Source organism: Schistocerca nitens, chromosome 1, assembly GCF_023898315.1.
Source record: "Schistocerca nitens isolate TAMUIC-IGC-003100 chromosome 1, iqSchNite1.1, whole genome shotgun sequence".
In the NCBI taxonomy this organism is placed as follows: Eukaryota; Metazoa; Arthropoda; class Insecta; order Orthoptera; family Acrididae; genus Schistocerca; species Schistocerca nitens.
In genome coordinates, this window is record NC_064614.1 from 161,626,559 (window position 1) to 161,644,672 (window position 18,114).

Genomic DNA, 18,114 nt, shown 5'->3' on the forward strand with positions numbered 1-18,114 from the left:
TTACACAGATCACAAGCCCCTTGTCGAGGCGCTCCGCAAACCAGCATTAGATGTACTACCCAGAAGGTTTTGCCATATGGATTTGGTATTACAATATGTTTCAGTCTTTCAATATATCAGGGGTAATGACAATGTTGCAGCAGACTACCTGTCACGCCTGTCCTCCCTGAAGACAGCTATTGATCCTCACCACTCCAGCTATCCGACCCAGAGATACAGCACCTTCTCCCTGTCTCTGATACTTCCTTTACAAATTGCTCTACTTCCCTTCCCTACTGATGATTGCTCTTTGTATTGTGACATTAAAACAGGTCATCCTCGTCCTATAGTCCCTAAAGTTCTTAGGAAAGACGTTTTCGACACAATCCACAATCTCGCTCACCCGAGCATTCGCGCGACTACGCGCCTCATTACAGAGAGATACGTTTGGCCTAATGTAAAAAGAGATTGTAATTGGTGGGCAAGAGCATGCATACCTTGCCAGAGAGCCAAAATACACAAACATACTAAGCCCCCATTAGGCAAATTTACTGTGCCCTCAGGTAGATTCCGTCATGTCCATTTGGACATCGTCGGTCCGTCACCGATATCTAACAACTTCCGTTACTTACTGACCATGAGAGATCGTACCACACGTTGGGCCGAGGCTATCCCCATTGTGGACATTACGGCCGACACTGTAGCTAACGCTTTTGTCCACCATTGGCTTTCTCGTTTTGGTTGCCCTACTTCACTTACCACAGACCATTGGAGACAGTTTGAATCTAATCTGTTTAATCACCTCTGTCAACTGTGTGGTATCAACAAATTCAGAACTACAGCCTATCACCCGCAATCTAACGGCCTAATAGAACGATGGCACCGTACCCAGAAGGTTGCTCTCATGTGCCATTCTTCCTCTTGGACTGAGGCACTCCCCTGGGTCCTTTTAGATTTGAGGACGGTTTTCAAAGAAGACCTTAAAGCGCCAGTTGCTGAGACGGTATACGGAGAAAACCTCGCACTTCCGGCGGATTTTCTTGATGATCCTCCTCTACTTCCCGAGGATCAACTTCCCGAGTTGGTACGACAGGTTCGACAGCATATCACCAAGTTACGTTTTCCGCAACCTCGATCGCATGCTACCCCTCCCGTTTTCATTCACCCACACCTCAGTTCTTGTAACTATGTGATGCTTAGAGAAGATGCCGTGCGTCCACCCCTTGCTCCACCCTACACTGGCCCATACCGGGTCCTGTCACGCTCAGAAAATACTTATACGATCCTCTTTAAGAACAAACCATCTGTTGTGTCCATTGTGCGCTTGAAACCAGCATGGATCCTTAATGACACCGACATACACGATAATGAATTGGTTTTGCAGGAAACTTCAGAGGCCTGTCCTCTCCCTTCTCCACAAGCTAATCAAACACTCTCTGCAAGTCAAGGCCCCCCTCTCCTATACTTCACGCCTCTGAGTGCCAGCAGTAAAGAACTAGTGTTTCAAGTGAACTTGAGTGACTATGATGTGGACTCTATAAAAATACAACTTGTGGACACTTTTCTTTTTTTATTTGAAATTCAAAACAATTCTGTGCCATCTGACCAGAAAGACATTAAGCTATTACAGTGCTTCAATGTGGCTCCTGGTACTTCACAAAATGACATTTCAGCCTATGTAGACTCCAATAATGTTTTATTTATAAGAGTAACCCCCCCCCCTTCTCCTTCATCTTCCCCGAATCCTCCTACCTGTGCTGGCCGCACCATACGGCCACCTCTCAGCCTTCAAGATTACCTCATGCCTTAAATGTTTACCTTCCCTTTTATCACTTACTCCTCATCACTGCTCCTCTGTAGCAGAACAGCCAGCAAATATTAATATCTTTGCTTTTTTGTACTTCGTTTTACTTACTTTGGTTGCTGACTAGTTGGTGTGAGACTTTCGTTATGACTGTTACCGTGATTGTCGAAAACTATTTCTTAGTGTTTTGATTTATCTTATGCCAATAAAAATATTACATAGTGAAAGTAAATGCTGTTTTCTGTGTTATAAGTATAACACAGGCCATAAATGTAACTGCGAAGAAACCATGGGCAATGGAAGAAATACTTCAGTTGCTCAATAAAAGAAGGAAGAACAAAAATGTTCAGGGAAATTCAGGGATACAGAAATACAAGTTGCTGAGGAATGAAATAAATAGGAGGTGCAGGGAAGCTACTATGAAATGGATGTACGAAAAATATGAAGATATCAAAAAAGAAATGATTATTGGAAAGATTGACTCAGCATATAGGAAAGTCAAAACAACCTTTGGTGAAATTAAAAGCAAGGGTTGTAACGTTATGAGTGCAAAGAGTACATTGAAGGCCTCTATGAAGGGGAAGATTTGTCTAATCACATTAGCAACAGGAGTCAATTTAGAAGAGATAGGGGATCCAGTATTAGACTCAGAAGTTAAGAGAGCCTTGGAAGACTTAAGATCAAATAAGGCAGAAGGGATAGATAACATTCCATCAAAATTTCTAAAATCACTGGGGGAAGTGGTAACAAAATGACTATTCACATTGGTGTGTAGAATGTATGAGTCTGGAAACATACTACATGACTTTCGTAAAAATATCATCCACACAATTCCGAAGACTGCAAGAGTTGACACATGTGAGAATTATCACACAATCAGCTTAATAGCTCATGCATCCAAGTTGCTGACTAGAATAATAGACAGAAGACTGGAAAAGAAAATTGAGGATGTGTTAGATGATGATCAGTTTGGCTTTAGGTAAGGGAGACAATTCTGACTTTGCAGTTGATAATGGAAGCAAGACTAAAGAAAAATCAAGAAGCGTTCATAGGATTTGTCAACTTGGAAAAAGTGTTCGACAATGTAAAATGGTGCAAGATGTTCAAAATTCTGAGAAAAATAGGGGCAAACAATAGGGAGAGATGGGTAATATACATTATGTGCAAGAGCCAACAGGGATGACCAAGAACAAATACTCAGATTAAAAAGGATGTAAGACAAGGATGTAATCTTTCAGCCCTACTGTTCGATCTGTACATCAAAGCAGCAATGATGGAAATAAAAGAACGCCTCAGGAGTGGAATCAAAATTCTAGGTGAAAGGATATCAATGACACAATTCACTGATGACATTGCTATTCTGAGTGAAAGTGAAGAAGAATTACATGATGTGCTGAATGGAATAAGTTGTCTAATGACTACAGAATACGGACTGAGAGTTCATCGAACAAAGGTGAAAGTAATGAGAAGTAGCAGAAATGAGAACATTGAGAAACTTAACACCAGGATTGATGGTCATGAAGTAGATGAAATAAAGGAATTCTGCTACATAGGCAACAAAATAACCAGTGATGGAAGGAGCAAGAAGAACATCAAAAGCAAGCTAGAGAGAAATTTCTGAGAACGTACGTTTGGAGTATAGCATTGTATGGAAGTGCAACATGGACTTTGTGAAAACGAGACCAGAAGAGAATCAAAGCATTTGAGATGTGGTGTTACAGACGAATGTTGAATATTAGGTGGACTGATAAGGTAAGGAATGAGGATGTTCCATGCAGAATTGGAGGGGAAAGGAATATGTGGAAAACACTAACAAGGAGAAGGAACAGGATAATAGGGCATCTGTTAAGACAACATGGAATGACTTCCATGACATTCAAGGGAGGTGCAGAGGGCAGAAATTGTAGAAAAAGACAGAGAGGAATACATTCAGCAAATAATTGAAGAAATAGGAAGTGCTACTCTGAGATGAAGAGGTTGCCACAGGAGAGGAATTTGTGGTGGGCCACATCAAACAAGTCAGAAGACTGATGACTCAAAAAAAAGTATCACTGAATTAAAACTTCATAGATATGATACATGAAAACTACATTTTTGTCAAGTTTAAGAAATTTTTCAAAATTTTCTTATCCAAATGGCTAAATGTAACAACATATTACTACATCTTTTGGCCTGATATTTTTAAAATATTTGTACTTCCTATTATCTGAATACACTGTAACTTTTTAGGTTGATTATTCATGAAAATTGTGGTACTGTTAAACTGTAATCCAAAAAGTTCAATAATCTTTTGGGTGAATATTCAATACATTTTCAGAAATTATTTTGTAACCCAGTTGACTGTAACTATGCTTCCATATTCATTGATGTGGTGTCAAGATTACACCAATGCTATAGAAAAAAAGCCAAAGCATCAGACGCTGATGTTATAAAAATTTTACTTTTACTGTGTAGAACTACCACATATCACACGGTGCCTCAAACAATTTGCATTAGCACTATATAATATTTGTTTATATCATTTAAATTGCAACACATATAATTTACATTTCCCACACTGGCCAAAAGGAAAAATAATTTTTTTTACGTTCTAAAGAGAAGTTTTTCTCCATTTGTCAGTGAGTAAAAATTCAGAAAAAGGAACTGTAATTCACCCCTGGATGCAGTTAAGTAGGGGGACCACCATTCTATTGTGATTGCACTACCTGGTGCATATTCAAAAATTGAGAATTTTTATTCACTGTTGATCATTTTACAATGGAATAGGCTTCATCATTGTAGTTTAATACAGGTTGTAGTATACATAAGGGTGTATAATATTAAACTAATGTCAGTTAACCTGTAGTATACATGTTAAACACCACAATAATAAAATATGCTACAGGAATATTTCTAAGAGCTAGTGTCCATAACTTATACTGTGATGTTGTAGTGTAAACACTGTGCAATAATAATTGGATAGAGTATACAGGACACAATTATACAAACCATAGAAGAATAATTATACAAAATGTAAGCACACCTTGGAATGATACAGTAGAGTATGGGAAAATTTGTTAAATGCTAATATCTTCCTCGGGCATCTCAAAGATGTAAAATGGGTGATCCGATAGCGAGCTGTACCATGTAAATTAAAAAAAAAAAAAAAAAAAAAATAGATCCATAGACCGAACATAGATCGTAATTTGTTGAAAATTTTGAGTGGGTTCTCTTTGTGAGAATTTCCAGTTCTTGCAAACCTGTACATTGGTATATTTATATTAGCCTTAGCTCTGGTGTTGTGTTCATGAGTTCCTTCCCTAGCAGCAAAATCTGAAATATTATTTTTAACATAGAGAACAGACACATAAAAGTATAAATTTATAATTGTGGGTGTTCTGAGTCTCTATGTATCCTGTTTTACACATTATATGTAGCCTAGGCCTTTTTTTGTATTTTTAAAATATTCTTGATGTGAGGAGAGTGTCCCCATACAATCAGACCATATGATGTATAGGACCGGAACAGTCCAAAGTATGTCACGCTAAGGTAATCCGAGCACACTGAATCCCTTAGCTTCAAAATGAGGTATAACACCCCAATAATTTTTTCATTCCTCATAGTGGAGTGTGGAATTGGTGTAAATACCTAAAAGGTTTATTGATTTGTTTTCTATTTCTTTAGACATTCCCATTATGAGTTGTTGGGTTTTATCAGGACTGCTCAGGTATTTATTAGCTGCAAACCAGTCCAAGGCTGTATCAAGAGTTTCTTTTGTTACCCTATTCAGATATGAGATTCTTCCATGTGTGATAAGTAGTGTTGTATCATCTGCAAGACATATGACAGAATGAGCTACGTTATTAATGCAAATCAATGATTGCTGCAATGAAGAAGAAGGGACCAAGAACAGATCTTTGTGGAACACCTATGCTCTTTTCTATTAAGAAGAAATTTATGTTTCTGACCGAGACAAACTGTTTTCTGTTGTTTAATACGAATGCATTATAGCTAACATGCTCCCACGCACCCCATAAAACTCCAGCTTTCTTAGTAGTATGTCAATAGGAATGCAACTGAATGCTTTGCTTAGGTCACATAATAGCAGTGATGCCATATTTTTGTCTTCAAGAGCTGTTAAAGTTTGATCCACAGCCTCCAAAATGACTTCTGTTGTGTTTCTCCCCTTGTGAAAACTAAACTCATTGTTACACCGGAGGTTGTGTTCTTCAAAGTAGCTGCTTTTTTGTGTTTATAGCAGTGCCTCAAATATCTTTGAAAATATTGGCACAATTGAGACTGCTCTGAAGCTTTGTGGAAGATAGTTGTCCTCCTTTTTAAAAAGTGGGATAACTCTTGATACCTTGAGTGTTTCTGGAAATGCTCCGAATAAAGCTAATGGTGCAGAGACTGCGTGTACTGTCTTTTTAATGATGTAATTTGACAACCAACAGCAGTCCAAAATTTTAGAATTCAAAAATTTGAAAACAGCTTTTATAATATCAGCAGATGTCATCGTATCCAATTTAAATACCTGGCCACCTGGCAGTGGGGCTCCAATCAGCTGATGAGCTTGTTGCATTAATACTGTTTCCTATTTCTGTAACTGGCTTTAAAAAGTAGTGATTTAATTCCTCAGGATTTTGCAGAGCACCTTGTGTGCATTTTGGTGTGTCCTCTCATTTTATTATTGCTTACCCAAGCTGGGTGTTATCATTCTTCTTTTCTTGAATCACTCGATTCTTTGACTAGCCTATCCATAGTTTTTAAGGAATTAATATGAGTGTCTTCTACTAAAATTGCAGTCCTGAATCAATTCTTCTTTTGATAAATAATGTAAAATTATATATTTAACATATGCATTTGCTGAATCATTTTATGAAAGTTCTCCAGTTGTATTTTGACCTAAGTTTTGCTTGAAATATTTTTTGTTCATCATATTTTACTCAATTTTCTTTGAAACCTTGTTTGTTGGGGTCCTTGTAAAATCATCAATTCTGTAAGTCCTGTTGCTACATGATGTCTTTACAATTACTCCAGCAATGGTTTCCTTGAAAGCTGCCTGGTAATCCCTTCCTGAATCACATATTTCTGTGTAAATACGGGGAACTGTATCCTCATAGCACAATCCTTGAAATCAATTTCTGATTTTATTAGAACACCAATTTTCACATTTTTTCCCACATTTAAAACTAATCCTTCCTATGTAGGACAAAACAAAACTTGTGGATAAAATTACATTATTCATACATAAATTTGTCTGTGAAAATTTATTTAATGACATTTCGTGTCTCATCTTGCTGTATCATAAATTCTGAAGTTTATGAACAATGAATGAAAGGGAACTGTTTACTAACAAATTCACCTGTTCCATTTGTCAGCAATCAAGTGAATCAAAATTTCACAAAATGATCCATTGTGCATTCACAGTAGTCCTAAAATTATTTTTATCTTTAATGTGTTATACTTCTGTTCCTTGTGGATGAGTATTTCACATTTAAAATATGTGGAATCTGAAGATGATTTTATGCTTCACGTAACTGTACGTATTTCATATTGCATTGACTAAGATTCTCCAACATCTTCATCAACAGACGTTTTAATCAGATTTAGTACTATATTAACTTGTATTATTTTTATTGTGTACACCATATTTATTATCAATATAAATTCAGCTGGTTTAGCCAGAACATTATGTAAATGTTGGATGCGAATATGTGTGCCTATTCTCCACCCTCAAATAAGACTATGAAATGTTTTCAGATATCAAACCATCTTAACAAGAGCTATGAAGAAAATATAGAAATTAAAATTAACAAGAAAGGAAAAAAAACTAGATTTGCAACATGTCACCAGAAAAATTACTTCTTGTTTCTCTAATTGCTTACTGTCCCCAGCACGTGAAGCAACTACTAAATTTTATACAACAGGCTATGGACCAGTCCAAAGACTTTTGAGGAAGAGAAATTAATGTGTAAGTTAAACACTGTAACATTATTCCTTTGCAAACAATTTTGGGTAAAAATGTGCTACATTTTTGTATTATAATGAATCACTTTTAGTTTCGCTGTTATCAGCTGTAAAATTGCTATAGAAAGAACAACATGTAAGAGCAACATGTAAGATAAAATGAAGTACAGGTTGTTCATAGCACTGAAAACATCAACTGGACAACAGTAATACAGGTCACAGAATAGGCAGAGGAGACGGGACCTCGCCAGGGGCTCCCCTCGACAGCTGGGTAGGCCGAGCCCTAGCAGGCTAAACCTACTTTGCTTCCATAGCGTCTGTAGCTGCACACAGAATGTACTGCTTCTCTTATTGTTGATGTCAGCATGTTGTCCTTCTCAGGATTTTTTGTGCTTCCTTGCTGTCTGCAGTGCAGACAGCTGTGGTGGCCCATGACAGGCCTGACTTTGCAGCTCCCGGTCTGGACCGCGTTGGGAGCACGTTACTCCGGTAACTGCTTGGAAGCCACTGGCATGGCAGTCAGCACTGCCTCTGCTAATCTCTGCCACATATTGGCCAGGTGCAAGACCATTTTAAGTAATGCAGAGAGTGTGGAGATGACTGCAAACAGCTCTCCTGCATGCACAGCAGTTTCTGTGTTGTGACTGGATGCAGCTGGGTTTCACTCAGTGGCTGGTTTGTTCCCACTCCTGCCGACATCCGTCGTGTTGTCATCTTCTTCTCTGCACATTTTTCTCCTAGCAGAATCAACGTGCAATTCTTTTAGTGTGCCCTCTCGCCAAATTTGCCATCGTGGGCATGCCATTCTCTGATGCCCTCTTCAATGGGAGCGGCTGTGGCAGTGTCAGCTGCTGGCGTCGCCCTCTCATTTCCCAGACTCCTCGCCACCTGTGCAAATGGGCTCAGACAGCAGATGGATCAGTTGGTAGTCCTCTTGGGCAACTGTCCATGTTGGTGAGCTACTGTGGCCTTAATAACTTCACGGCTATGGTAAGTCGCTACATGTGGGCCACGAAAGTTTGCACACTTGTGCAGGTGCATCCTTGGGAATGGACAGCTGCGGCTGGCATGGCCACCTGCACACTTCAAGCATACCTCAGGACAATACCAGTGGTGAGCCAAAAGTCCCCCCAGAAGCACTGCAACATGCCCTTCTTTTGTTTAAGATTCTCCATGGTGACCTCAGTGTTGGCCACCTATTTCAGTTGGTACAGCCACGTGTTGTTATCTGAGATATTGGTGGCGATAACCAACAGAGAAGATGCCTCTTTGTATGTAGCATGGGACTTGACATGCATCACGTTGTGCACCTGAAGTCAAGCCACACCAGCTCTTCTTTCACAAATTCCAAATCCACCATCTCAGGGAAACCCTTGACAATGATCCTCAGTAACTTCTTAGGGACGGCGGCATGTGTACACCAGTGCATGCCCTGGTTTGATGCCTTGCTCATAATCTTGATGTAATCTTCAGTGTTTAAAACTTGCATCTGCACAAGATTTTCTGCTGCAGCCCGCACAGTATAGTCTGCAGTCGTCCACTGCTTTATGAGTTGCAGGAAGTCTGTGTAGTCTTCAGCAATCTCAAAGACTATGGGCGGCAGCCATCGTTGCAATTGAGCAGTTGTGGTTGCCGATCGCCAGGCTGCCACATCTTCTTCTTCTGATCAGGCACCTTGGGCAGCAGCCATGTCTCCTGCTACCTGGATGGTAAGTGCTCAGCCATCTCATCGTCTGCCAGTATGCCGAAGTGGTTGGCAGTTGCTGTAGGTGTTGAGGAGAGCATCATCTGGACATAGCCATATGTCTAGGCATAATGGTGGTCCAGGCTAAGTCTGCCATACTCTCATTGGTGATGGCATATCTTCTGCCACCAGTGGTAGAGACAACAAGCTGCTTCTTATTCTTGGGTGCCTTTTTGGTGCCAGTTGGTGCACAGGTGCCTGAACGTTTGAGCTGTTTGCCATCAAGGCAAAACAGCGCACTGGCCATTTTCCTTTGCTCCTACTCATCAGCTAGAAGTGATGTGGCAAGTGTGTCATGCACTATTACGTCATATTCACCAGATCATCTTTCATCTTGATGTCTGTGGAGGGGGCCAGGTCGTGGTATGAGTCAGGTCAGATTGGGCAGTCAGTGGAGCAAGCTCCTCCAAGTGGTGGTCTGCCACACTGACATCTCCAGTCATCAAAAGTGGGGGGGGGGGGGGGGGGGATGAATCTGTAGGCTGAGCAGGCTTGACCAAATGGCGGTCTGCCACACCCATGGCTTTGTACACCACTCCTCAGAACTTTGGGCATGACCACAGCATCTCTGCTCCCTTCCAGAGTGACAACTGAGCCTTAGGCCGAGCACTCATTTGTGATCTCTTAAGTAATACTCTTTCTATGGTAGCTCACCAGAGCATGCCAGGGGACCAACCCATGTCACCTCTATAAGTGGGCCTGTGAAATGTAAGGACATGAGATCACTGAAACCTCTCACGTCATTAGTGAAGGTACATCACACCAAAAACATTGTAACAAAAATGTTAAATCCAATATCAAAAGGATAGGCAACTGGGAAATGGAGGTGATGTGTTTGTAGCAGTAGACAAGAAAGTCAAATCCACCGAGAAAGAAATTGAAGCTACATGTGAGATTGTTTGGGCAAGACTGAGTATCAGGGGCAGGCATAAAATGATAATTGGACCCTTCTATTGGCCACCAGACTCATCTCCTGATGTAACTGAAAACTTCAGAGAAAACCTCAGGTCATTTGTATGCAAGTTCCCCAATCATACTGTAATCATTGGTGGAGATCTTCAATCATCCAACAGTTAACTGGGAAAATTAGAGTTTTGTTGGTGGTGGGCATGATAAAATATCAGGTGGAACTTCACTAAATGCCTTCTCTGGAAACTACCTAGAACTGATAGATAGGACACCACTCATGATGGAAATATATTGTAGCTAATGGGAACAAATAGACCTGACCTCTTTGAGGATGTTCACATTGAAACTGGTATCTGTGACCATGACACGGTTGTGAAAACAATGATTAACAAAGTACAAAGGATAATTAAAACAAGCAGACAGATATCTATGTTCAATAAACTAGATAAAAAATCAGAAATGTCATTTCTCAAAGAGGAACTTGAAACTCTCAGCACAGGTCAGGAACATGTAGAGGAACTCTGGCTCAAATTTAAAAGAATAATTGACCATGCACTGGGTAGATATGTACCCAGTAGAACAGTTCATAATGGGAAGGACCCTACATGATATCCAGTCACAGTAAGGACTTTCTAAAGAAAGAGGGATTACTGCGTAGTAGGTATAAAACAAAGCATAGGGCTATAGACAGACAGATTTTGAATGAAAGGTATTTGGCTGTCAAGAGAGCAATGAGTGATGCCTTCAATGGGTACTACATCCTCGACATGTTCTACATCCTGGAGGACCTCCTCACTACAGATCAATTGGAATGAAAGTAAATCTAACCTAATCTAATCTAATCTTAGGCAGAATATTGTCAAGTGATCTTTTGCAGAACCCAAAGAAATTCTGGTTCTTATGTAAAGGCTATTAGTGCCACCAAAGTTAGTGCCCAGTTCCTAGCTAATGAGACAGGAATTGTAATTGAGTGTAGCAAAGCAAAAACTGAAATGCTTAACTCTGTTTTCAAATATTTCTTTATGATATTTCTAATTTTTATCTAGTTTACTGAACATACGTATCTTTCTGCTTGTTTGAGTAATCCTTTGTACTTTGTTAATCATTGTTGCCACAATCGTGTCATGGTCACTGATACCTGTTTCAATGTGGACATCCTCAAAGAGATCAGGTCTATTTGTTCCCATTATATACAATATATTTCCATGATGAGCTAGGTACCAACTATCTATTCTAGGTAGTTTTCTGAGAATACACTTAGTGAAGTTTCACAGAATGTGTTATCACGCCCACCACCAACAAAACTCTAATTTTCCAAATTAATTGTTGGTTGATTAAAGTTTCCACTGATGATTACAGTATGATTTGGGGAAGTGAACTGAGGGTTTCTCTGAAGTTTTCCGTTACATCAGCAAGTGCATCTGGTGGGTGACAGAAAGATCCAATCATCATTTTATACCCAGCACTGATACTGAGTCTTGCCCAAACAATCTCAAATGCAGCTTCAATTTCTATCTCAGTGGATCTAAGTTTCTTGGCTACTGCGACAAATACAGCACCTCCACTTCCCATTTGCCTATCCTTTCAATTACACTTAAATTTTCCCCAAAAATCTCATTGCTATCAATTTCAAGTTTCAAGTACTTTTTCTCTTGTTTGAAGCTGGTTCCTTCAGCCTTATGTAATTCAGTGATAAACTGTGTGTGTGTGTGTGTGTACTGTTTTTTCCAATATCTTATGTACATCTGTTATAAACTATACATATATGTATGTGTAATGATGACATCCATACAAAGAAATTTGTCTACAGATGAATTAACACATGAATAAGTAAACAATGTTTGTTTCTTAACTTCTATTTGTAGATTTGGTAATAATGTTCAAAAAAAATTTCAATCAATGCAGTTAAATAAAAAAAAAGGAATTTACTGATTTTAGTGGCTACTGATTTGAATCAAACATCGTCTGTCTTGTAACAAATCAACAGGGAGCTGAACCTGAATTTATCAAATTTCTTAGTTTCATGCAAAATAACACTCCACACTGAATGTGCTGCTGCTAAAATGATGTCCAGGCAATCTGCCACATGAAATTTAAGTAATATTATATGATACTTGACTACCAGTCACTTACTTCTAATACTATTAATAAAACACAGAACATTTTCTATACATTAATGTAATTATGAACATTTTCTATACATTAATGTAACTATGAAGGTGGTTTGATAAGTCTGGTAAATTTCTATGAAAGATGGGAACATTTTCATTCAACCTTTGTGGATTAATGAATTTAAATGTGGTTGGATAAACACCAAAGACAAAACACAGTCTGGCCATCCAACTGAGGTCACCACAAAGCAAACCATTGCCAAAATCCATGATGTGGTAATGGAAGACTGCTGAAAGAAAATTCATGAGATTGAAACAATGAAAACTCCAGGTTTGAATACAAACAATATAAGGAAAAGATATAATTCTATTCACCATAAAGATGACACATTGAGTTGCAGACAGACACAATTAAAAGGCACTTACACATTAGCTTTTGGCCAAAGCCTTCTTCAGAAAAGGAAACACACATATTCATTCACACAAGCAAGTGCACTTCAAGCACACATGACCACCATCTCTAGCAGCTCAGATAGGAGCTCCGATGGGATGAAAAAGCCGGAGGATTGCTGAACCAAGTGCATAACCTTCAAAGGAGGCTATGTTGATAAGTAAGGCAAGTTGTTTATGAAACAAACAGTGTTTGTTGCTTTTTTCCAGGCTTTTCAAACCACACTTGTAGAACACAAACTATCAATTTTTAGAGTAACTTACTGTTACTTCAACATCAAATCTTCCTGGACGGATAAGAGCTTTATCTAAACAGTCCCTCCTGTTTGTAGCTCCAAGGACAATCACTCCCTCATTCTGATCAAATCTGCAACAGAGAAAATATGTAGAAAAGACAAATTTAAATGTACAACAAATAAGAGGAAAACAATAGATTATCCCAAACAGAAGAAATAACTGACAAAAAAACCATGTATATAGACAACACACATACAAAGGATATAATTATTTAATGCCTAGGAGTGGATAAAACAAAATACTCTCAGAAGCTTAATTCCATGCTTCACTACAAAGCAAAGGTAAAAATCTATTGCAGAAAGCACTAACTAGTTTTGCCCTTCAAATGACTGCATATATAGATTGTACACAGCTTTTCTAAGTAACAAAATGCTTCAGAATGAGCAATATCACCACTTCTTGACTATTTCATATATTTTGCAGACTGTAGTTGCAGAGGAAATAGCAACGACTGAGCATGGTAGCTCAGTAAAAATGTTTAATTTTCTGAACATTTTTGTCTGTCACGGATAGTGATGTGTGAACCTTGTTATTAGTATCTACTGGAAAAAAGATGTTAATGTCTATGAAACCATTATAAATATAATGGACAATGAAATTTTATAAATGTAATGGACTAATGTAAAAAACTCCCTTGTGATGAAGTCTCATAGACAACTATGTCTTGTTGGGAATTAGGTTTTTCTTGATTGCTATTGCTGAACTGCATTCTTAAATGTGTCTGATTTGGATGTGTAGACTGAATGTCCATTAAATGTATAAAAAAATATTTTGTTGCATTAAGACTATTTCATTCCAAGAATTTTTCCAAGTTGGATAAAAAGAAAAGATAAATTTCATTTGGTAGAAGTGACTTAATTAATTACATATGCTTTTCATTTGGTTCACAATTATTTCAAAAGCCATTTTGTGTGCAATTACTATTTGCATATTATATTCATTAGAGCCTACAGTTATTTATTTTTCTCAAAGTCTGATAACTTTTATGAGTGCATTTATTGCAAGGGGAAACTTCATTTCTTTCCACGGCCAGTAAAATACCAAATCAGTTGTTTTCAGGCTTTATGTATATAACTGAGATTGAACCAGAGATATAATGTGGCTCCAGTTTTCTTATAAATGTTACACCCAAAGACAGAATTTCAATAAATAATTTTACATAACATTTAATTCTTGATTATCAGATTCAGAATATAAAGTCAGTTTCTCATAATCAAAGACAGTTATGTTATAATTGGAAACTGTGACAGGATTGCCAGTAAATTACAAATATTTATGAGAATATTTATTGTATATATATTATAAAATTGAAAGTTCTATAATTATTTGTGTATCTTCTTTTTCATGTATCCACACACAAATGAGACAGACCACAACAAGGATAAAAACTAATTAACCAGGAGAAGTAAAGAGAAGTTCAAATAAAAAATATCAAGGAAATTATGCACATTATATAGATTGCAGTACTTCAGGTAAGTAAGCCAATGTTCAAGACAAAAATTTTTGTGCTGTGAAATAGAGATTCAAAAGTAGATGCAAGTGGCATTTTTCTCTTTTTATTGTGATTTCTGAAAAAGTGTGTGAAATTTTAATAACTTATTAGTGTTGGACACTAAAAGATGGCACGGTTTTGTTCAGACAAAAGTTTCATGTCAATCCATCATTAGATTGGTTTTTTCCAACCCCTTATTGTATGATTAATAAAGCAAAATACTATGCCTCTTGTGATAGGTAAAGATTTCAATTTCAGTTATTTAGTCATAATTCATGGAAATGGGACAACTTGCGAACAAACAGACTGTAAAAATTACTGCTGGTACGCAACAGAATATGAAGGAAAATTCTGTCCGCCTCACAAGGAAACAGACTTCTAAGGTGAATGACATTTTGTTCACCTCACAAAGGGCTAAACAGCAAGTATGGACAAAAATTTCAAAAGATTTGTAAATGAACAAGCAGTGCACATTGGTACTAACATCCAACAGTGAATGATTAAGGTTTTCAAGCAACTCCCAAACAAACAATCTGCTCAACTCAATAGATTAAATACAAACCTAGAAACTATAATGACAGTATTAACCAATTTAAAACTTATAAGCAAATGTTTACCAGAATTGGTAATGCATAAAAATCAGAAATGAAAGAACTGAAAGATAATCAATCAGAACTACAAAATATCATACAGAGTAGCCATGTGAATAGTGAATTTGTTAGCTGGCTGCACGATACAGATGAACATGTTACAGAGGCTTAAGCACTCAAAGGAACAAGATCAATGATGAATTCATTAACTGTCTACACCAGAAAGACGCTCAGGTTAACAAATTTTCGAAAAATGAAATACAACTGGTCATACGGAATGAAAATGCACACATTGCAGCTAATTGTAAAGAAGATAGTGAAGGAGTTACAAATCTGAATTAGGTCATGTTAGGTCTATGATCCCACAGGTACTTCTGAAATGGAAGGAAAGTATGGTGGCTCATGTAAGCAAGCTACAGCAGGAGCTGTTCACTGTACATAATAATGTGGGCGAGACTTCTGCTGCTGCAGCTAGTGGCAACAATGAATACTACACTTTGCCACAACCAGAAACATTTTACCAGGAATCAAGTAAACACACAAGCCCTTATGTGAACTACCCACAATGTGAGGCAGGGGCAGCGAATGCCCATACATGAAAGCCTTTAAAAACACTGTCAGTTTCAGTTCTATATATTGAATAAAAAAGCACCACAGCCAGTTGTATAAATAAAGAGTTTTTTTAGATCCTCCCTAGGTCATGGACAGATGCCCAGGAAACATAATTTGTTGTTTCACATTTTCAGGGTGATGGAGCCTTTTGGGCATCTGAAATTATAGGCTTATGTGATTCATATGAACAATCTGAGAAAGCTTTTCTAGCTCACTACTGGTCTCTCTGTATTCAGAAACATCTAAGAAAAGAATAAAAAAATCTACCCACCAAGAGGCGGCAGGGGAACACACACACAAAATGATTGTGTGTGTTCCCCTGCCGCCGCTTGTTGAATATATTTTCTATTTATCCATTTACATTATATTATCAGTAATTGGTTATTTTTGTTATTGTAAGAAAAGAATAAGATTATCTAAAAAGTTCAGCAATAAACAGGAAACTTAAAGAAGATATTTCAAAATATATATAAATAAAACTCGAAATTGAAATGATCCAATACTGACTTGGGATGTGGTATGTATTCTCAAGATAAAATTGGTTCTGCACCTAAAATAATAACTGTTCCATGCTTCCAAAACAGATATTGAATAATTTATGTCAATGGTTTATTGAGCTGATTTGGTGGATGGTGGAAATCATGCTTTGCATCAATGTCTGAAAATGGACCCCCTTCACAGGAGGACAGAACACAGATAGATAGCAAGGATCACTCAGAAATATCTGACGAGCACAATTCAGTCACAGACAATTCAGTTTAATTCTGTGATACTGTTACCATGGAAAATTTGTCTTTTTGGAGTCTTTAACTTGTTATTACGAAGTCTGTAAGTTTTGGGACTGACATTATTCTGCCCCTAAGGGCACCAGGGATTACTTTAGTCATTACGAATACACAACATACATTTAAACTTTAGTTGTGAAAATTTTAGTCTTGCATTTGTTGCAAGAATTAATTAGTATCCTTAAAATTTAATCACACTAAACTGTTGTCATACATTTACTTGTCTTACAGGCAAATCAGATCGCTGAATATAACATTTTAGCTCTGAAGAAAGTGGTGTCATTAAGTAGAGTACCTAACTGAATAGTCAAGCATGCACACACTATTTAAACCTAACAAGTGGAGACAAAAATATTACAGATAAATCACAAAATTTAAAAATATCTGTAAATAGTGTGTGTAAATTTGGATTAAATAACATTCCCTTGGTAAGTGAATAGTGTGCTATTTCATACGAAATGTGTTACTCAATATTTCTCATACAAAAATATGGAAAGCACAAGTACAAAATTTATATACAATAATTTAACCATGGCACTATGGATATTAGAATTTGCAATTTTTTCCTTGGCTGCCAAATGGTGGGAATGCCTGATAATGAGTGGGTTAGAAATGAGGGAAGAGCATTTTCCATCCAGACAATAAAATATGTTCATTCAGATATCTAGGTTTGGAGATATACCAACTCCATTGATAAAAATCATGGTGGTCAGCTTTGTGAAGGTAGATGAGTGGCAACTTGTTTATGTGGTAATGGCGAACGTCAAACATAAGAAACAGATTGCACAACAGGTATTAGAGGGTTACAATATCTGCTTCTTCCAGAAATGCAATTTGTTGGTTAGCCATAGACCAAGTTCACTTAATTCTGTGAAAAAATTAAACACTATAAGCTTAAAATATAGTTTTCACACTGTTAGTGTTGGCATTTCTTGTTTCCAGGACACTGAGATTCTTGGCATATCTTGTGAAGTGAATGTACTGAATGCTTGCAATCCATTTATCTGTACACACATTGTGGTGTCTGTTGCGCATGTGCAGCAATTTGTTACTGTTCTATCTCTGCAGATGGTGCACAAACCTTCCACTTCAGCTGTGTTGCGCTGGCTTTACGGGTGCAACATTATTCTTGTTCATTTAGTGTGTGTGATATCCAGTGCATGTTCAAAGGATTCAGCAAAACAACCACAAGCATAGTGTTCCACTAAAACTCATTGACTCACCCTTGGATTATACAACACACACACACACTTAAAAACGATTACAGCAGTTGCACAAGGGTGAGTACCAAACTGGTTCTTTTTACTGCAGCAATATACATCACTCCTTGTACAGTGTTAGGACAGAGTTTACAGTATTGAATACTGATCACTGTTAACAGAGGCACAACCT

The 18,114-nt window shown here is 37.7% G+C and overlaps 1 protein-coding gene across 1 annotated transcript in view; it reads right to left on the bottom strand.

Annotated features, from left to right (window-relative positions):
* LOC126233810 (ATP-dependent zinc metalloprotease YME1L-like) overlaps positions 1 to 18,114 on the bottom strand; it is a 170,289-nt gene that overhangs the window by 108,941 nt on the left and 43,234 nt on the right. The window contains exon 6 of the mRNA XM_049942889.1: positions 13,211 to 13,313. Within this exon, the coding sequence (XP_049798846.1) occupies positions 13,211 to 13,313 (103 nt within the window). The remainder of the gene's footprint in view (positions 1 to 13,210; positions 13,314 to 18,114) is intronic.